At 36.3% G+C, this 22,719-nt stretch overlaps 1 protein-coding gene across 1 annotated transcript; it reads right to left on the minus strand.

Moving 5' to 3' along the window:
• Positions 1 to 20,353: 20,353 nt before the first annotated feature.
• Positions 20,354 to 22,122, minus strand: LOC145162442 (transcription factor MYB41-like). The gene is made up of 3 exons (XM_079081587.1): positions 21,852 to 22,122; positions 21,599 to 21,728; positions 20,354 to 21,257 (listed from the first exon to the last, which is right to left on the minus strand). The coding sequence occupies exons 1-3, from the start codon at positions 21,982 to 21,984 to the stop codon at positions 20,513 to 20,515; spliced, it is 1,008 nt and encodes a 335-aa protein (XP_078937713.1). The 5' UTR covers positions 21,985 to 22,122; the 3' UTR covers positions 20,354 to 20,512.
• Positions 22,123 to 22,719: the final 597 nt, after the last annotated feature.

Consider the following 22,719-nt stretch of genomic DNA (forward strand, 5'->3'; position numbering starts at 1 on the left):
TATATTGTGTTGGGTTGAGGTTGTACTTCTTTGTGATGTAGCCAACAAACTTGGGAGCATTCCAGATATGAGCTGAGGGCCGGTTGGCATGCCAGACTCATACTGAGGGCTCGGGAGCATTCCAAATACGATTTGAGGGCCGGTTGGCATGTCAGATTCATACTGAGGGCTTGAGGATATTCCAACCTGATGGTTGACTAGACCCATCTTATATTGGTATTCCAACCTGGGGTATTCCATCTTGAGGATGATTGGACCCGTAGGTTGATTGGGCCTGGGGTATTCCAACCCGATGGTTGATTGGACTCGACATGTTTGATTATATATGTTATATATTTGTGTGGTGGTACTTTGGGGGAACTCACTAAGCTTCGTTCTTACAGTTTTACTTTATTATTTCAGGTGCTTCAGATGATTGTGGCAAGGCGAAGGAGTTACCGTGCACATCCTTGGTAATCCGACTGAATGGATCTTGGGAGACTTTGATTTTAAATAATGTTTGGAAACAATGGTTTTGTATACACTTCTTTTAGTAAATGGGTTGTTTTGAAAAACTTTAAATTTGTTGAAATTTTTGGGATGTTACACGTACACTTAGCAATCACTTCAACCAATATAGATTCTAAATCTAGCATATCATCAAATTCTCCTAGGCTACAAGGCATCACATATCAGGCCTATCTACCATGCAATTCCTGAAAGTATCCGTAGCCTTATCCTAGCATTTGAATATTTATATCATATATCATATCAACATATATGGGTATTCTGGGAATCACTTACTTGAGCTCGGTTGATTGCACGCATCACACCCCTTTTTTCTTTATAAAAATCTTTTCAAAAACTTGTTTTCTTTAGAAAGATCTTTTTAGAAACTTATTTTCATTCAAAATATTACCAATTCCTCAGTTTGAGTTCATACATACCTGAGAGTGTGCCCGAATCCCTCAAACCAAGGCTATGATACCAACTTGTAACGTCCCGAAAATCCAAGGTAAAATTTTCAATTTTAAAACAGTAAATCATACAAACGAGTTGTTCCAAAACCAATCAAAGTAAATATATTATTTAAACATCATAGTAATATCATTAATTGCTAATGTGGAAAACTTTGGGGATGTTGCGCAGTCACATCGGTCCCTTCCCTTTCGAACCGAAAGTACGTGAAACCCTAAACACAAACTGTAAGCACAAAGCTTAGCGAGTTCCCCAAAATACCACATACCACACATATAGGAGAAACAAATGATATGGGCCAAATCATAGTCATATAACAATTTCCTGCCATGGGCCAAACCATGGTTTTTCCATTCATTGTCGAGGGTCAAATCCTGGTCTTGCATACAGATGCTAGGGACCAGATCCTAGTCTTGCATACAGATGCCAGGGGCCAGATCCTGGTCTTCCATATAACTGCCAGGGGCCAGATCCTGGTCTTTCATGCAAATGTCAGGGGTTGGATCATGGTCTTCCATATAAATATCACAAGACATCTACCACTCTACAACACACGCAATGGGCCGACATTGGTGCCTTCGACCCATGGATCTAGTGTGGAAACTCACCTCAACTACTGAAAATCGAATAAATGCTCGGGCTGCTGATCCGGGGAGTCTCAGCACTATACATCATCAGATAATACTCAATTAATAATTGGGCCACAACTATAACTAAAATTCCTAGATCAGTTGTCCAATAACTATGGTAGAAGACCATTTTAACCTTCCCTCTCTTGGCCCAATATCCGAGGCCCAATTCATTGACACCAAAAAGCCCAATACGGACCAAACTCCCAAATGATACCCAAAGGTCACTATGGCCCAAATCCAAAAGGGCCCAAAGTCCAAAAAACTATTGACCCAACAAGGCCCACATCCCAAAAGTCCACAATCCAACATGGGCCCAAAACCAAAATTGACCTAATACCATGAAAGTCTTAGGTCCAACCCAATAATCAAAGCCTAAAGATTCAAGGCCCAAAAACAACCCTTTGCTGGACTGAGTCGTACGCCCCGCGTACAAGCTTGTACATCCAACGTACTTGCCCGAAACGAGATTCATGGGGGTTGGGTGTTGTACGCGCATCGTACTGGGATTTATGCCCAACGTACGCACCCAAAGGCAAAACCCTCCATAAGGTATTAATGCCTTAAGAGATTACGTCTAAATTTCAGATTTGAGCTTGCTAAGACCTCTAAGGCCATAAAGTTGCAAACTTTATGGCTTTGCGTGGCTACAAAGAGCCCAACACCAAAAAACCTAACTTGTTCAATTCATTCCATACTTATAACTCTTGCATGGGGACAAACCAAGGTCCAAGCTTGCATTTTTATGACTTAAGTTGCCATGAAATGCCTAAAAGTACACCTTAAAGGCTTTACAGTACCTTCTGAAGGGTTTTGAGCATTATAACACTCCTAAGGTGTACATGCAACCCTAAATACCTTGGATATATATTTTCTCTATTATACATGCAAATATCAATTTTCCAAGGTATTGTTCTAACTAGCATAATATGAAGTACATATAATATAAATTCTAGTAGAATTACATACCTCTTTGTCGTAGCTTGATTCCATGGAGCTGAAGAGCCTAGTGCCTCAAGTGTGACACCTCAAATGGTTCACACAACATCACCAACAACTTGGAATAACTTGAGAGAAAAGGTTCTTATGCTCAAATTGGCTAGCCCTCATGTGTACACACACTAGTGCCAATTTCTTGAGCCATGGGGTCCTTATATATTGTGGCTATTAGGGTTACACCATGTAACTCATGTCTTTCCATATTCTTCATGCTCCATGGGTTAAAACCTCCATGGCGTATCCATGGGTTACTCCATGGGTTTAGCCCAACATGAAGAACTATGGATCATAAGCCCATATATATAAGAATGAATGATTTACACAATCAATCCCCATATATTTAATTAGTCTCCTTTTGATCACAAAATTAATTCCAAATTAATCCTTGATCAATACTAATTAAATAATATGATTTCATATTAATATATTAGAACTTATAATATATTAACAAATCATAAATATCCTTTTCTCACAAAAGTCTATCCAAATTGTTCCGATGCCATGCAACCCAAATGGACCATGCCAATCGGGTCAAGTACATACCAATTATAGTTATCGACTTAGACACTAATCCAACAGTCTCCCACTTGGATAAGTCTAAAACTACTATTGCGTATGACTTCAAAACCCGACTAGCAATCGTAGCTCTTAAAAGCTGTTGTCGAACTCTGAACAAATCAATGACGCGTCCATTAGATAAGGGATCATATATTCCTCCATTCTAGATATCATATGAACTGAGACATAGATTATAATCATTCTCTGTATCCATTTGTTGTTTCCCGATTTCCGATTTATGACGACCGACTAATTGAACAAATCAAATCAGTCCAGGCTTGGCCAAGCACTTCGGGGTGTCATCACTAAATCATCGAGGGGCCCACAAATATCGCTTTTCCCTTTAAGGGTAAAAGGAATGGATAAACTTCGACTCATATGCTTGTTCTACTACTTGTTGAATCATACACAAAGGCACGTTTTATAACATCGAGTTACCAATGCGTTTTCGTACAATCAATGTATAACCAACTCATAGGCAACAACTCATATCTCTAGGTTTGAAGAATATAAGATATTATCGTCTCATGATCACTCGTGATAAAATCCATGAAGTGAGTCAAATGAGCGTGGGTTTAATCCAATACTCAGAACTTATGAGCACTCATGAATGTTGCAACAACTCTTGCTATGTCCACTACCTTGGACATCTACAAACCAGCTTCATGACAGTCTTGAATCATATCTACTTCCAATATATGACCGACTGTGGATGGTTTGAATAACTTAGTCATTCAGGAAGAACGACCTAGTTATACTAGAAGTCAAAACATGCAAAGTGAAACGCAAGAATAATCGAATCCAATATGGTCTCAGAACTTATGAATATAAATAGAACACCTTTTATTTATCACCATATTGATTACCCATCATTCATTGCATACTGTTTCAAACTATCAACTTTATACTTGAATTAAAAACAATAGTTGTCCCATGCTCCAAGCATGTACACTATGTTTTCTAAACACTAGTCATGCCATACACCAAGTATGCACACTATGTTTGTCTAAACATTAGTTATACCATACACCAAGTATGCACACTAAGTTTCTCTATGGTCTTTACTCTGTGAAATAGATCGATTGAACATAATTCCAATGATTCTCATTTCACAATCCCAAATCCTTACTGCAAATTCAAGAATTCCAAACTCCTGCCATTTACCGAAATCTTGTTAGATTTTAAACTTATATGCACTGATCCTCTTGTAATGATTATGCACAAAGTCACAAAGACTTGTCAACAGACATTACAAAGTATTCCAATGGAGATAAACTCCATGGAAACGAAGTCTCATATTAAAAAAACATTGCTTTGAACATCCTTTTTGCATTAAGTTTTCTAATCTTACACATATTTAATGAATAACTTCCACCTATGGGAACATTTCCATATTCTCATTTTAACTATTACCTCTGAACAAGAGTTGCCTCTTTTCAGAATATGTCAATATGCTCCTTCCAAAATTAACACTATACTTCCAACTGTTCTTGAGCAACCAATCTTTAGTAAACCTTAGATTGTTCTCGATAATTGCTTAATCAAATTAGTCATATCTAGTTCTAGTACTTTTTTCCTCTTAATGCTCTAGGCATTTGGAAAAATTTAGAACAAATGAATATTATAGCACATGCAATCGACCCTATATCCGAAGCATATGGGACGCGATTCATGATGTCTCACATAAAGACATGATACTAGACCAGTCTTTTGCTATAATGTTTCTATTTCTATTTGCCAAGTTTTCATAATTCAGATTATGAAAAGGGATGCCGTAATCATAATCGAATTTTAGAATGCAAATAGTGTTCCCATATATAGAATTTCCTTATGTTGAACCATTCCAACATAACATTCATATATATACTTGACTAAATTTGATTAAAATCTCACGATCTAAGCTTTTAGATTTGAAAAGAAGTATATTTTCCTCTCCCTTAATTATAGCAAAACAACTTTTCCCAATTGAAACTTTTTGTTTTCTATAATTAACATTACTAACTTGCAACACTTATCATAATTATCATGCTCCCACTAACATGAGAAATATCAGCATAACACTTATGCTCCCACTAGCTTTGACATGTACTCAGAAATCAGTTGGACTTCTAGAAATCAATACTTTATTGACTTCCTTACCAAAGTTCAGACTTCTGATACGAGATGCTTTGATAAAACTTTATCAAAATCATACACCTTTCCTTAGATAGCACACATGTGTGTCTAAACAATTTCAGAACTATGAAAAGGGATGCAGTAATCATAGTCTAAATTTTTTAGGCCTTTGCCATTTCTCACAAGTCCATGTTAGTGTGCCGGTTAACAACACACGCTCCACTAACGACGTTGAGAATGCAAATATTACACTTGCTATCTACTTAAAATCTACTTAGTGAAAGCGTTTCCTCACCATCATTTTCATGAATCGGAGAGAAACCTTATGACACTTAGATTTTATGGTGTATGTGTCCCTATCCATGTGAATTTGTCAAAACCATAATCACAAGACAAGGTTAGTGACAAATCCAAACTCATATGGATTGAACTTGTGGAATCTTAAATTCTTGCCACCTGGCAGCACAAGGGCCTGTCATGGCTTCCGAGTTGTTATGCAACCAATTGAGAACTCTCAGAACTCATATGCAAAGCCAACTTCAACTAGAATGGGCACAGAAATAAGAATATGTCAACACGATAGGTTATAAACCTCAAGTCGTGTGCTAGTGATAAACTACAGGTTTTATTCTTGATTAGATCCTTTCAAGATCTTTTAGACTCCCACTGTCCTCTTGACATATAAGACTCTCTTGCCAAGACCCATTCCTTGACAAACAAATATTCAATAGATAGTGCGGATTATTATCAAGAAAAACACTTCATACAATTGGCCTAAGTTGGTCTCTGTTTTATCCAAAACATCACAACTTACCAATTTCAAATGTATAAGAGTAGAACACATTTTACTCTTACATTTGACAAGTGTTATAAACCTTCTTAAGATTATGTCACTCAAGTTACAATCTTGGAGTATTACTCTAAGAATCAATTTTTTGGAACGAAGTATGATTCATCTTTTGATTTAACCATTTCAACAATTCATGATTCCTCTGCTTAGCCATAGAAATGCACTAAGATGTCTTTAGAGGACTAATTGTGATATGATTTCTTAATCATTAAGATGATTACAAATCATGATACTAAAGTATTCTCCCATCTTTTTAGATTTGAGAAACTTTTATCTTTCTGCCTAATTTGATTCTTCTCATTCGTTCTGCCATACATTGAAACTTTTCCAATGCTTCAGAATTATACTTAAACTTGTAAGTATAACCATATTTACTAAACTTAAGTAAATCATGACGAATAGTCTTATCGATCTTTTGTGGTGGACTTGACCAGTGCACAAGAATGTGTACTCGATCCCTTAGTCCTTCACTTGACTCACATATACATGTGAACAAGGAACTAGTCTTAATTTTCCAAAGATGAAAATTTTCATTCATCATACTATACAACTTGCATGATTCCAAGTTTCTATCCAACTGAAACTTGGGTGATGAGAATCTTTCCTTATTTGGTAAATTATGACACTACCACAAATGAAAGAATCAAATCTATTTTCCAATATTGCTATCAATGGAAACATATAAACAACAATTTTCCACAAATGCCATTGTAAGGATACTGAAAATAAATAAAATCAAAAATTTTCTTTTATTTTAAAACTTGCAGAAAAACTTATCCTTACAATACAAATGCATATGAAAACTATGTTGTTATCTATTCCTAAACAATCTATCACAACTCTTAAGCAGCAGCTTAAAAATTCTGATCACCGAACCATGCGATCGAAATCCATCTTCGCGATCAGAATCAGCTTACTCTTCTTTAAGTTTCCTTCCCTTTGCTTGATCCTACCATACATCAAAATGTATTAAGAATCTTCAAATAGGAACTTAAGAGAGTTAGATAGTGGACTTACCTGAAGCAGAGTCAAACTTTTTGACTTTACCTTCTCTCAGATCTTTCAGGTAGTTAGGGCAGCTTCGCAACCAATGCCCCTTCCTTGGGCAATAGAAACATATGGACCCTTTGGGAATGGTACACGAGACTATCTCAGACTTAGCCTTTCTCTTTACCATTTGGTCAACCGAGTTGACTATGGTCGATCCCTTTCCATTGGGAAGAAAAAGCTTTTCTAGATATCCAATGTTACCAATTGTTAATGTCCATGGGAAGTTGATCTACTAATCAAATTTGCTTTCCCAGAGCTCCAAATCATTGTTGATTCAGCAGCACCAAGCAAATAGATAAGATCATTAAGGGTCATGTCATAGTCTTTTACATAGTAGTCCCAAAGGACACACACTATGAGACTTGGAAAGTGATTGAACAACCAACTTTCTCAAGACTTTGACACCCAACTCTCCCGGCTTGTCAATATGTGACTTCATCTCCAAGATGTGACCACACATATCCCTTGCTTGCCAATAGGGCTTGAGTGACCTTGAACTTGTAGGTTAGGGAGAATAATTGGAGGAGGTGGAGGGAGTGAAGAATGATTTCCGGGACATCATCTTCATTAGGAAAGCTTGTTCCAAGAGTTTTGGGAAGATCATAATCGTCTGAACCAGACATCTTTTGGGAGATATTCAAGATAGTTGATTTAAAGTCCTTAATATAACACCCAATATGAAATATTAAGGCTAGGACCCAACACAATATTTTATAACTTGGAAGAGGGATGCCGTAATCCAAGCTATAGAATATTTGAAGGTAGGCGAATGACGATTCACCAATTTCCACCATAAAAAATGAAATAATTTATTAGGTTTTAATTGGATTTGAAACTCCTAGATCTTTTGAGATTCATTGAACTTTTCAATGGCATGTTTCAATCTCGATTGTGCCCTCTCAAATTTTGTGACTGGGATGCCGAGGATCACAAAACAAGGTGTGAATAACCGTGCAAATATACTTGATACCCTTAATATTTACCACTCAATCAATGTGTCGGTTAACCACACGCGCTCCACCGATACTATGATAAACATTAAGTTACCCTTTGCCTACCTTGTTAAATCCAGGGTAGTGTGCCGGTTAACCACACGCGCTCCACTAACGACTTAAGCAAAGTGCAAAGTGTAATTTCATGGGTTAGCACCAAATTCACATTTTCCTAAGTAACTAAGATTGGGAATAAGGTTTAGTTACTTAGTATTTATCATCAATACTTTTAATGAAGGGAGAATTATAGTCCTTGTCCTACCCGTTCGGCTAACGATCATCCACCAATCAAGGAAGCGGTGGATGAGAGTGGACACCCATTAAGTTGTCATTTTATAGGCAACAACCTTATACCCCCCTTATAGACCGGCTTCGTGAATGAGGCCTACTAACGGTAAGACTGACTTGCTCTTATATATATATATATATATATATATATATATATATATATATATATATATATATATATATATATATATATATATATATATATATATATATATAGAGTAAATTACACGAATGGTCCCTATGGTTTAGGGTAATTTACGCATTCGGTCCCTAACTAATTTTTTTAACTCGGAAGGTCCCTACTGTTTGTTTTTGTTCCGAGTTTGGTCCCTGTCTTACCTAAAGACACTATTTTCCCCTTGATTTTTTATTTAATTTAAATAAACACACCCCCAACCCCACCCCCATCACCTTACCTTACCTACCACACCATTTTTCTCTATTTAAATAATAGTCTTTTTAGGTAAGACAAGGACCAAACGCGTAACAAAAATAAACAGTAGGGACCAAGTGCGTAACAAAAACAAACAGTAGGGACATTCCGAGTTAAAAAAATAAGTTAGGGACCAATCGCGTAAATTACCCTAAACCATAGGGACCATTCGTGTAATTTATTCATATATATATATATATATATATATATATATATATTATTAACTTATAATACTATAAAGTATAAGGGTTGAATTTTAACTTTTAAAACTCTAAGGGCTTTACTTGGAACGAAAGTATTCTTGGGGAAACTTTACAAATTCCAAAACTTGAGGGCAAGTTTTTGAACACTACAAAACTTTTTCAATTCCATAACTTATGTGTTTAAAGTAGTTTTAATGAAAAAACTCTTCAAGTTCCATAACTTGAGGATAAGTTATGGAAGACTTTAAAGCATTTAAAAATGAGACTCTTCACTTTCATAACTTATGGAAATCTTATGAGTGTTTAAAAAAAATCATAAATGTGACTTTTCATATAACTTGAGGACAAGTTACAAAAAACACATTTTATGACTAACTTTTAGATCAATATTGTCACACCCCCAAACCAAGGATGGCGGAAACGTCCGGGGGTGGAGGACTTCATGTATAGTATCACAACAACGAATATAATAGTGCTCAAAGTAAATACAACCATCATAAATATAATTGAAAAGGGTTCACCATAGAATAAGTTTACATGTTTCAAAATCAATTACATTATGATGACAAAATGAACTGTTTGACGATTTATCGTCCTATCCTCAAAATGCTGTTGGTTTTCCTGTTTCACTGATTTCCTGAGAATACAAGTAGTTTTGAAAAAGTGTCAACAATTAAGTTGGTGAGTTCATAAGAGTTTTGTTTGAGAAAGAAACCGCTTTCCTTCTAAAAGCGACAGAGTATGTTTCCAGAAAAATCAAATATTTTCCTTATTAAGTGTGAAATGAATGCTCCTATGTTATGCGATAATGTACCCTAGAAGGACCCATAGATTCCTTCTATAGTCGCCCAACGTATATAAGTTATATAAAATTTAAGTTAAATAAACCGTTGAATATAATGGGTCTGCCCTAGGTCCACAACCAAACAAGGAACATGAGATAAGACGGGCCCACCAATTCTAAGTCGATTGTGACTAGATTCTTATAAAACTCTAGCATATACACTTAGCAATTATAGCTGAAGTCTAACAATTCTAGACGAAATGTAGTTTTAATAGAAATATGTTTCCAAAGAAAATCCAATATTTTCCTTATAAAAGTGATGTGTTGTCTTAAATCCCAAGACCGAAAGTGTATAGTACATATTTTCCTTATAAAAGTGATGTGTTGTCTTAAATCCCAAGACCGAAAGTGTACAGTACATATTTTCCTTATAAAAGTGATGTGTTGTCTTAAATCCCAAGACCGAAAGTGTACAGTACTATCCATACTTATTGATATAAAAATTGATTTTAAATCGACATAAAACCCTTTTTGATTTGAGAAAAATCCCCGTAAACTTTATGTGTTGTTAACTCCCTATGTGAGTCGTTATAACCATACTATGACTAATGAACCTGCCACGACGTTTCTCAGGCGTCGAAAAAGATAATGACACTTGTCACCTCAGACCTGCCCGTCTAGCTGTTGCATGCAGCTCACGTGTGGTTTGTCAAACCAATATAGATCTATACACAACTATCACGTTCTCCCTACAAGAGACTCTGGTTATAACTACCAGGAATTTTAACCTGTACTCTAGGAGTACTAAGAGGAATGTCTCACAATTTACGTTAACAAGTTTACGTGTGGTGTGTGTGAGTGTAAAACCTTTTTCTGTGGGAATAAAACCTTCCGAACTATGTTTGTTGTGTTAATGGAATCATAAACTATACCTATTATAGTTTATCATGTAATATATGAAAAACCCATTTGTTTTGAGAGTAAAACCTTTTTCTGTGGGAATAAAATCCATAAACTATGCTTATTATAGCTTATTATATGTGTTCGAAATGAATGAAGAATCATTATCATGAATGACTAAATTTCAGTTTATGATGATAAAAGAACAAGAAAATACATTCAATATTTAGAACTTATTGTTATACACTTTGGTCAACATAATACAAAGTGTTATGAAAGTTATAAGCTGTTGACTAGTTTTTAACCGTTCTGCACTGTTTTAGAAAAATCATACGAAGTCGAAAAATAAATCCGTAAATTCTGAGAGTTCCCAAAATGTGTCTAGTTTATTAATAATTTTTATTATGATTTTTAGAAGTCTTTAACTTGTGTTAAAATGTTCATATTCATAGACTGGTCCGAATTCGTTTCTGAAATGATAGACAGTTTTGTAAAAATCACCATAAATCGTAGAAAAATCGTATGGAGATGTGCAAGTAGTCATTTTAAAGGTATGGACCTGAACTATTTTCATATTAAACAGTTTTGAAAGATATTAAGTTTAAGATAGTCAAAATAGTCCGTGAATAAGACTCAACTTTTCTGATGAAAGCTGTTGTTTGAGTTTAGTTAAGTTTTTGGTGTTTTAACTTGTATTCCCCCCCTAAAACTTGAAGAAAACATGAAAATGTAGGGGTATGAACTCACCTTAAGTGATTTCAGTAGATGGATGATGGAGAAAAGAATTGTTCAACTCAAGAACACTTGGGAGATGCTTGAAGATTTGAAGCTCTAACAACAAATATGACGATATTTGTGTAAGCAACCTATGATTTGAATAGAAAGAGGTGGAATAATCATATGAAGGATGATAATACTTACCAAAAGTAGAAGAAAAGCTTGGAGAATAGCCTTGAATCTCGAAATTTATAGAGAGAAAGTGAGAGAGAATGAAGTTTGTTCTTTGGTGGAAAATGAGAGAAATGTGAGGAGAGAGGGGGGTTTTCCAGCCTTGGATCAAGGATGTGGCTGGAAAATGATGGAAAAAGTACAATGAAAGGGCTAGGTATGGTGAAAGGACAAGGGCTCGTCATTGAGTGTGCATGGGTGGTTGCTTGTGTCATACACTAAAGTAAAGTCAACACTCCACCAATAATATCCCACCCACTCTTCTTGGATAATGATTATACCCCAAAAACGTGATTAATTATGAAGTATGGGGTTCTATATGTTAAAATATGATTTTGGGTGAAAATCTCGCGTTAAAATCACAAAAAACGGGCTTAAAACGCTAAAAATATTGAAAACCGGGTAGAAATTGCTGAAATCCGAAATTCAGGGCCGAAGGTGCGAAGGTTCGGCTCCTTAGGAGCATAGAACCGAAGGTAGGGTTCGGCTGTGTGCTGGAACCGAGAGTAGAGGGAACCGAAAGTGGAGTAGGAGCCGAAAGTAGCAATCTCGGACCGAAGGTCAAGATCTCGGACCAAAGGTCAAGATCTCGGACCGAAGGTGGCCTCTCGGTCCCTTAGCAGGTTCGGTTCTCAGGAGGTGGTTTCGGTTCTTTAAGGGGGGTTCGGCTCCTTAGAAGGGTTCGACTCCTTGAGAGGGTTTCGGCTCCTTAAGGCTGTTTTTCGCGTAGACTTCCGTTTTCGAGCGGTTTTCGACTAAATCGAGGGTCGGGATGCCCCAAGTGATTATAAGAAGTTGAGAGAGATTTCGAGAGAGATTTGGGAGAGAATTGACATACTTGGAGAGATTTGACATACTTGGAGAGATTTGGGAGAGATTTCACATACTTGGAGAGATTTCTCGTACAGAGAGAGATTTGGGAGAGATTTCACATTCTTGGAGAGATTTCTCATACAGAGAGAGATTTGAGAGAGATTTCACATACTTGGAGAGATTTCTCATTCAGAGAGAGATTTGTGAGAGATTTCACATTCTTGGAGAGATTTCTCATACTGAGAGAGATTTGGGAGAGATTTCACATTCTTGGAGAGATTTCTCATACAGAGAGAGATTTGGGAGAGATTTCACATACTTGGAGAGATTTCTCATTCAGAGAGAGATTTGGGAGAGATTTCATATACTTGGAGAGATTTCTCATTCAGATAGAGATTTGGGAGAGATTTCACATACTTGGAGAGATTTTTCCTACTTAGAGAGTTTTGGGAGAGTTAAAGTGAAAGAGATTGGGAGAGACTTCTTTTGTGACCTTTTTGAGTGTTTGGCTTCGCAACGCAAGGTTCTTACACTCTGTTAAGCCTTGTTATGAATGTTATACGCTCTCGAGGGGTATGGAATAATGTTTTATCGAGTAGATTTATCACTTACCCTGATTAGGGTTTAGAATTTCCGAACACGTGAAAACTCTAAGTGATACTTTATATTAAGATTGCGAGTAGTACAATAAGAATCATAATGGAATCCCTAATATACAAGGGTTAGATGAGTTGACCGGTTTGACTTGTTGACTTTAGTTGACTTTGACTTGGCAAAAAATTGACGGTTGTCACAAATATGGATTGAAAACACATTATCTCATAACTTTTCTATTAATCTAAGCTAACTCATAAGAACAAGATAATTCAAATCATCAATCTTCAAGAAATTAGCATGAACATAAAACTAATACAAATCTTGAAATTATGACAATTATCTTTGAAATTGGATTAGCATGAACATTACCACATCAAAAACACGTTTATAAGTTCAAAAAAAGCTTAGGGTAATGTTCCTAGTCCAATTCCAGCCTTAAAAGTCGAAAATATGCTGTCAGGGGCTTCTACTCGTCGAGTGTATGAACCTACCCGACGAGTAGGATGAATTTATTCATGGACTCGGCGAGTCCATAAGTGGACTCGGCGAGTCCAGTGCCCAGATAGCCAGAAAATCGATTTTTTCAGCTTTTTCAGCAATTTGCATAATGTATAATTGAAAACAAGCCTAGTCTCTGATACCACTGAAGGGTTTTGAGCATTCTAACACTCCTAAGGTGTACATGCAACCCTAAATACCTTGGATCTATGTTTTCTCTATTATACATGCAAATATCAATTTTCCAAGGTATTGTTCTAACTAGCATAATATGAAGTACATATAATATAAATTCTAGTAGAATTACATACCTCTTTGTTTTAGCTTGATTCCATGGAGTTTAAGAGCCTAGTGTCTCAAGTATGACACCTCAAATGGTTCACACAACATCACCAACAACTTGGAATAACTTGAGAGAAAAGGTTCTTATGCTCAAATTGGCTAGCCCTCATGTGGACACACACTAGTGCCAATTTCTTGAGCCATGGGGTCCTTATATATTGTGGCTATTAGGGTTACACCATGTAACTCATGTCTTTCCATATTCTTCATGCTCCATGGGTTAAAACCTCCATGGAGTATCCATGGGTTTAGCCCAACATGAAGAACTATGGATCATAAGCCCACATATATAAGAATGAATGATTTACACAATCAATCCCCATATATTTAATTAGTCTCCTTTTGATCACAAAATTAATTCCAAATTAATCCTTGATCAATACTAATTAAATAATATGATTTCATATTAATATATTAGAACTTATAATATATTAACAAATTATAAATATCCTTTTCTCACAAAAGTCTATCCAAATTGTTCTGATGCCATGCAACCCAAATGGACCATGCCAATCGGGTCAAGTACATACCAAGTATAGTTATGGACTTAGACACTAATCCAACACCTTCTACTCACCAATGTAACAACCCAATTTTCAAAATAAATTTTTCATTTTTAATTATCCAAAATGCATGTTTATCATCCACATAACCAGTTACAATTGTTTTCAAAACCATATCAATTACAACTTTATGTCCAAAATATCAGAATGTCCTATAAAATATCCGAGTGAGAGTGCACGTCGCGCCATCACGCCTTGCCCTTGCCCTTGGGCTCAGATGTACCTGAAACAAATCCACAAACCGTAAGCTAATGCTTAGTGAGTTCCCCAGAGCATACCACACACAAACCACATACAACATATCAGACTAGCTATAACAGCTATACATATCACATAAGTCATGCATACAACCGATAAGGATGCCGTGGGATCGTCCCCAGGGTCTTACTCCAGGATGCCATGGGCTCTCCGCATGGTCTTACACCTAAGTGCCATGGGCTCTCCCATGGTCTTTGATAGGAAAGCCATGGGCTCTCTACATGGTCTTACATCCAAGTGTCATGGGCTCTGCCATGGTCTTCCATACAACATACCACATATATCAAAAGCATACTTCCTAGCTCATACCAAATAACATGTCACATAATACAATCTCATCTAGGATACTACACATCATAAAATGGGGTCGGCCTTGGTGCCTTAGACCCATTGGTATGGTGAGGAGTCTCACCTCTGTCTGCTGAATACAAAAGCTGCTCTCCTAACAGTCCGTAACCTCCCGTGCTGAATAATAATATTAATCAATGTTAAGACTTTAATTAATCAAAGGAAACCCAAACTCCAAACCCTTTCATAAGGCCCATATATCCTTCCCTTGCTAATGGCCCAAAGTCCATGTCCAAAATCATTAATGGGCCTTTTGGCCCAATAAGGCCCAATCAATATGTCCATGGCCCATAACAGATGAAATGACTCATAATTCCCAGAATACAACTATATCTAATACCTAAATGAGGCCCAATATCTCAAAGGCCCAAAACAGATTTGGGCCCAACTGCGATGCGTAAGCTTGGTGTACCATCCGGGTACGCGCAGCGTACTGGAAATCTTGGGACTACGCGCAGCGTACACTGGGTTACGCCCAACGTACTACCGGGTTAAGAACTTTCTCCATTAAGTGCTTAATACTCGATTCCTTTACGTCCAAAAGCCAGATCTAAGTTTGTTCAGACGTCCTAAGGCATAAAGTTGGCAACTTTATGCGTTTGCATGCCTCATATACACCCAACACCTCCATTAAGACCTTTCCAAGGTCTTTAACCCATGCATGATGCCAAAAATCCCATCAAGACTCCATTTTTATGATGCTAAAGGACCAAGGGACCTCAGATCTGTCATTCCCACCTTCTGGAGTTGCTTAACTCACAAGTGGAGGTCCAAAATCGACCAAAGGGACAAAACTAGAAAATCCTAGCTAGATCTAGAGATTTAAGTGGAAAGGTGCAAGCTTTTTACCTCCACAAGCTTTGCAAGATGACCAAGATGCAGATTCTTGAAGCACCAAACCATCCCAAGCTTGCTTGACGACTTCCTCTTCTTGAAAGAACTCTAAAATGGCCACAAAAACCCACTCCTTAAGCTCAAAACCCTCTCACACAATATCTCAGCTGAAGGTAAACGGAATGTGTGACAACCCGAAATTTCTATCTTGTACAGTTATTCAAATCAATCAAGGTCAGACTCGTTTTTGCTATCTTCTAGCATTGTTTAGAGTCAATTAGAGTGTTTTAAGCCTAGTACCTTCAAAGTTAGGGTTTAGAATTGGGTTCCACAAGTTCACCACTTCCCAAAATGGCCAAACACTCCAACATGAGGAGTGTACGGCCGTACACTTGGGTGTGCGGCCGTACACACCCCCTTCTGGCCGTACACTCTCATGTATAAATGAGAGACTTAGCCTTCATTCAACTCTTTTCACACTTCTAAGCCAAGAACTCGTTTCTCTCTCAACTACTATCCGATTTTTCATCTAGATCTTCAAGATTGTAAGTGTTTCTTCCCTTGAATTGTTGATTCCTTTCACTATCTTGTAAGGATCATTGATTTCATCCATGAAATCACTTCATTTTGGTAGATCTTCAAGTGTTCTTCAGTTTCACTAAGAACACCAAGAACACCTACTAAGCTCTTGGACCTCAAACACCCCTAAAGGCTTCTATATCGTAAGTACTCCTTCCTATGCTTGTTACTTACTAGATATGCTCCTTAGAAATCGTCCAAACCATGATCATCAAGGAGTGTACGGCCGTACACACCTCATGTGGCCGTACACCCCTTTGTTTAGGGCATATTGGCCTCAAACTCATATTCTATGCTAGCACAAAGTCATGGACACCTAGGGGATGCAAGATAGAACCTTGGAATACACTTTTTGACCATTTCTTCAAGGAGTGTACGGCCGTACACTCCATGGCCGTACACACCAGGCCGTACACCCAAGTGGTTGTACACCTGGTGGTCGTACACACACTTGTGTGGCCGTACACCCATTATATGCAACCCTTTGTACTTCTAACACTTCAATCTAAGTGTTTACTAAGTCCTAGGGTGTTTTCCTTACATGATTAGTTGTATAAACACTAATTATATACATATATGTGTCATTATATGTTTATTAGGATCCGTTGTGCTCAAGTCTTCACTTGACACTTAACATCCTACAAACCGATCTTTCATTCGTATCACTGCAGGTGAGTTCATACCCCTTAACTTATCTTTTAAATGATTTTAAATGCTTTTAATGGGGGAGAATACAAGTAGAAACATTATAGTTATTATATCAATCACATGTGATTAATAACTATCAAACAGATAGATTTCTTATACTTTAAACTGTGTTTTCAAAAAAATTGTTTAAATCGTTTTACAAACTCTTTTATATGCAAAACCCCTTTATCAAACTCTTTTAAACTTATACTTTGTCAAATCATGTCTATATGGATATAGTTATATAAGTAGGATTAAAAGGACTTATGACTGATAACTCGTTTTATTTCCTGTTCCTTGTTTGGTTGTGGACTTAGGGTATCGGTTGTTTGTCCGAAGGTCGTTTGAATCTTAGTTATATATTATGTATATGCATATAGATATAATAGTTCTTCGTTCAGTTCAATACCTTTGGGTAGCAAAGGTGTACAAACATTTTCATTCATACAAATAACATTGCTAGTAAACTATAATAGGTATAGTTTAGGAAGTCACTACTTACTATTTCTAGCACAATGAAACATACAAAGAGTCAGTTCATACATGAGTCAGTACAAACATACTATAACGAGAGACAACACTCACTATAAAGAGAAACAATACATACTACACACTATACACTAGAGAACATACTATATACTAGACAGAGAGAACATACTATACAGTAGACAGAGAGAACATACTATACAAATACAAGAATATTATAACATTAATGTGAGATACTACTTCATGGCTCGGAAAAATACTGCTGCATCACATTTTGTACCCAGAGTCTCCTGGAGGGAGAGCGTGAATTTGTGTACAGATCTATACGGGACTGACCATCCTACACCTTGCTGCTAGCTACAGTGGGACCTACAGGTCTACGGGTGACGAATGTCATATCATTTCGACGTCTCGAACGTCGTGTTATACTAGTTGATCAAGTATGGTTACAATCTTATCACATTTTACCTTAATTAAATCAAACAAGTTTAAGGTAGTTAGTACATTGGTAGTTACTTAGATAAAACTACAGTACAACTTTATTTTTCCCATTTCATTCACATTGTGATCTTCTCACATAAACGGTAATGATAACTATATTTTGGTAATGATAGTCATACTTTGGGAAAATACTCACTTTTACAAAAGAACAAACACAAAGAACAGTTGGGTCTTGGTAGAAGACTACTTTAGTAGAAAATATAGGATTTTCTAGGAAGTTTACAAACATTTACATTAAACACTTACAAACTTTTACATCAAACATTTACAAACACTTTCTTCAAACTTATACAAACAATGACACTAAAATACTTATGAACTCACCAGCTTTAATGCTGATCTATGCTTTCAAAATAACTTGTATTCTCAGGTCGCCAGTAGACAGGTATAGATGACCAGGTTTTGAGAAGACGGAGCTTTCAAGACTCGTCTTTATATTTGATTATTCATTTTTGGTGTCTTATAAACTACAGAACACACTTGTATTAAAATTATATTATTAATGCAATGGATGATGCTGTTGCTTGTTTACTATTATGCATTGTTGTGATACTGTACATGACGTCCTCCGCCCCTGAACGTTTCCGCCGTTCCGGTTTGGGGGTGTGACAGAATGAGGCTAAAGAGACTGATAGGGTTGGTCCAAGAGGCTAAAAGATGTTTAAATAGGGGACAAGTCCGAGATTTAGGGTTTTGGTCCTCTGTTGCGTACGCCCAACGTACGTAAGGCTCCTCCGCGATCCTTCATGCAGAGTACGCTAAGCGTACTCATAAGTACGCCCAGCGTACTCAAGGGACCAATTATGTCAAAATAGGAATTCTTCGAGGGTCTCAAGCCATACCTGATTTAGGGCATTACAACCAAGCTCTTGGCTTTGGGACAAAAAGATGAAAATCAAGACTTAACTAAGATGTAGTAAAACATAAACCAAGTTTGGAGCTTTATACCTCCAAATGGTGCATAAAGAAAGGGAGATGATGGATCCAAACTCTTGAGAGCAAAGCTTACTTCTTGAGGGTTCTTCTTCACAAACAAGGAAGCACACAACTCACTCCAAAGGCTCAAAATGCTCAAAATGAACTAGTGTTTGCAAGGAGGGTCGATCTTAGGATGGGGGTTGATAAAAGGAAAGGTCTTGAGGCTATAATGGGGTTTAAATAATGCAAAAACCCTAAATATTAGGGTTTTTGGTCTGAACCACGTACGCCCGGCGTATCGGAGTACACACGGCGTACTGGCACGGGATATGGTATGCTCAGCGTACTAAAACGTGTGCCCCGTGTACTCGAGCAACACTAAAAAGTCACGGATTTTGACATCGAGGACCCTTCTTGGAACAAATCAAAACTTAAGGGTCCAAAAACAAATCTGGAAAAATAGATGTTACAAGAATACAAGCTGAACTTATACAAAAGGAAATAACAGAAAGGACAGGAAACAAGGAAGTAAACAAAAGACTTTCTCAATATGTAGAGCTGTGATAGTCAGAGCATTGATCGAATCATTTCAAAAACTAATGGTCCTTACTTTATGCTTATTAAGTATCATAAAAGTGATTTGAATCATAATTAAATCATTTCCAAACTAAATATAGTCTTTTAATTAATTACTATAGATTTTGGTTCATAATATTTTAGAAAATAACATTTTGAATCGTATACTTTTTATCTTAATATCTTGGATCATATAACATTATCTAGATCATATCAAATTAAGGATAAAAACATGCTAAATCATAACATTATCTCTTTACAAACTTAATAATATAAAAAATTTATTTTATTTTTTGGAGACAATATTTCTTTTTGGTTTCTATAAAAATAATTCTTTTTTTTTTATTTTCATGACTATGCTTATTTTGTTGAAATTAAATTTTAATAACTTTGATTTTTCATATTTTTTTTCTTATACAAAGAAAAAAAAAATTAAGACTTAAAAAATGAAATTAGTGGTTAATTTAGCGAGCCCTCATAAATTATTAGTTCGCAGAATAAATGACAAGTCTACAAAAGCCGTCATTTTTTGTAGGATCTTTTTGCTTATTTTTTACACATGGGTTTTTATTTGATTATTTTTGAAAATTTCTCAATTACAAACATTTTCAATACAAGTTAACTATATCAAGTTGCTTTATTCCGTAAAAAAAAATTATAAAATAACATTAAAAAAATAAAAAATAAAAAAAAAACCCAGCATATACAGCATGCAGCTTTAAAGAATCCAGCAAATAACATCACATATGAGAAGACCACAATAAGATCCTCATCGTTCCATTAAGACGTCTATTTTACAATAATATCTACATAAAATCTTCCAACTCCAAACTCTCTGGAATCTCGAACTTGAAAATATTGTTGCAGTAACTTTCTATCTCATCCTCAGTACTGCTGCCATTGATGAACATGGATGATGAATCTAATGGTGTTGGGCTTGAGATGGGTGTTGGAAAAATAGAATCGATGTTAAAATTGTTGTTTTCAGTATTTGATGGCTGGAAACTTGAGCTTTCTGATGCTTGTGAGGTAAATTGATCGCTATAGTTTTGAAGGGCAATAGAATTATCAGTTATGCATGGAGGCATCAACTTTTCTTGACTACTTTGGGAATTCAAGCTGACCAAGTTCCCTGAAAAGTATTGGCCATTATTTACTTGCATGTGGTTTTCTTGATGCCAAAGTTGATTGCTTGGAAGGTTTGAAGGAGTGGAAGTGACATTTGCGATTGGCTCATTTGGCTTTTGATTCACGGGGGCTATGTAGTTATTAAGAAACAACTCTTTGTTTTCTTGATTCGATGATGTTGATGCTAAGAGATTGGCAAGCCTTAAGACTTGGGGATTTACAAGGCTTTGGATTTTAAAAAGGTTTGAGAGATTAAAGGAAGCTGAGCTTAGTATGGATGAAAGGTCCAAGAGATCTAGACGAGGACGATGAGTCACTGGATCAATTCCGTTCTTGATTAGCCTTTTCCGGATGTGGGTGTTCCAGTAGTTCTTGATTTCATTGTCAGTTCTTCCAGGCAAACGAGCTGCAATTGCGGACCACCTATTGGAATAACCAAGTTGATATTCAATTAATTAGAATTTATTGGACCTTAACATAAGTAATTTCTAATTTTCTATGCCTAGCTAACGCTAATAGATCATTTTAGTTGGTCTTGAGATATGAATACTTGTAATAGACTAATTCAAATTGCACCTTCTTATTAAATATTTTTTTTCAAAAAATTCATAAACATTTCTTTAGATTGCAAATTGCACAGATAAATAGCAACTAGCCAATCTTGTTACAATATCCATCATTTTTTTAAAGATGTTGTGAAGACTTTCACATGGTCTGCCGATTACTGAAAAGATGATTATAAAAATCTTGATCTATGAACTTACTTATTCCCAAGAACACTGTGTAGTTGAATGATGCTCTCTTCTTCTTCAAACGAGAATCTTCCTCTCTTGATATCAGGCCTCAAGTAGTTTGTCCATCGAAGACGACAACTTTTCCCACATCGTTCAAGTCCTATTACATATAACCAAAACTATAATTAAAAAAAATCTATATATGACTTAATTAACACAAAGCAAATAAGGGGTTGCACCCCACACACACACACACCAAAAAAAAAAAAAAAAAAAACCTCACCAGAGTTCTTTGGCAGGGTTCGCCAATTGCCAGGTCCATGTATTTGAATGTATTGTGTGAGTTTGAGGTCTTCTTCTTGTGTCCATGGCCCTTTCTTGAGTCCACTTTTGTCACAACATGGTGATCTACCCATCTTCTTGCTGTCTTTTAGTTGGGTCCTTGCGATCTTAAAGAAAGATTGATGTGAAGGCGAAAAGATGAATGGTTAAGCTTCGGTTTTTGAAAGAAAAAAGTGGAAGTTGTAGCTATATATTCTGAAGGGGAAGATGACTAGTCCTTCATATATTGATAGGAATTAAATATGCCACAATTGTTGTGAGGTCATAGGGATTTGACTGTCAAAAGGATTTGGTGCTAGCCTAATTCTACAATCAACCTCGATCTCTCTCTCTCTCTCCCTCCCTCTTTTGTTATATAGAAAACACTGAAAAGTTGAAATGTGTATAGAAGTAACAGATAATGAATTACTAGGAATGCATATAAAAAAGACGAATGACATAAGATTTGTTTGGCTTGCTACCTTTCTTTCATGCGGGTCTTGAAAAATGATAAGTCCGGTAATAATTTTAGGAATGTGGACTTTAACGTTTGACCTTTTTTTAAAGTGAAGGTTAATGGTGGGTAAGGTTGTTGGATGTTCTACCGGTTGTGAGGAAATGTATGTATCGTTTCTTGTTCTTCTATCCTACGCACTTTTTATGAATCCATTTCTCTACAAGTGTTTCTATATTTGGTATAAGAAATTCCTTTTCATTATTATGGCTTTCATTATGACTATGGCTTTCATTAATGTCTCACTTTATCATATCGTTAATTATGCCACAAAGTATGAAAACTATAAGAATCAAGATTAAATTAACAACATGCC

The sequence above is a fragment of the Lactuca virosa genome, chromosome 3, assembly GCF_052849685.1.
Source record: "Lactuca virosa cultivar CGN04683 chromosome 3, Lactuca_virosa_CGN04683_v6, whole genome shotgun sequence".
In the NCBI taxonomy this organism is placed as follows: Eukaryota; Viridiplantae; Streptophyta; class Magnoliopsida; order Asterales; family Asteraceae; genus Lactuca; species Lactuca virosa.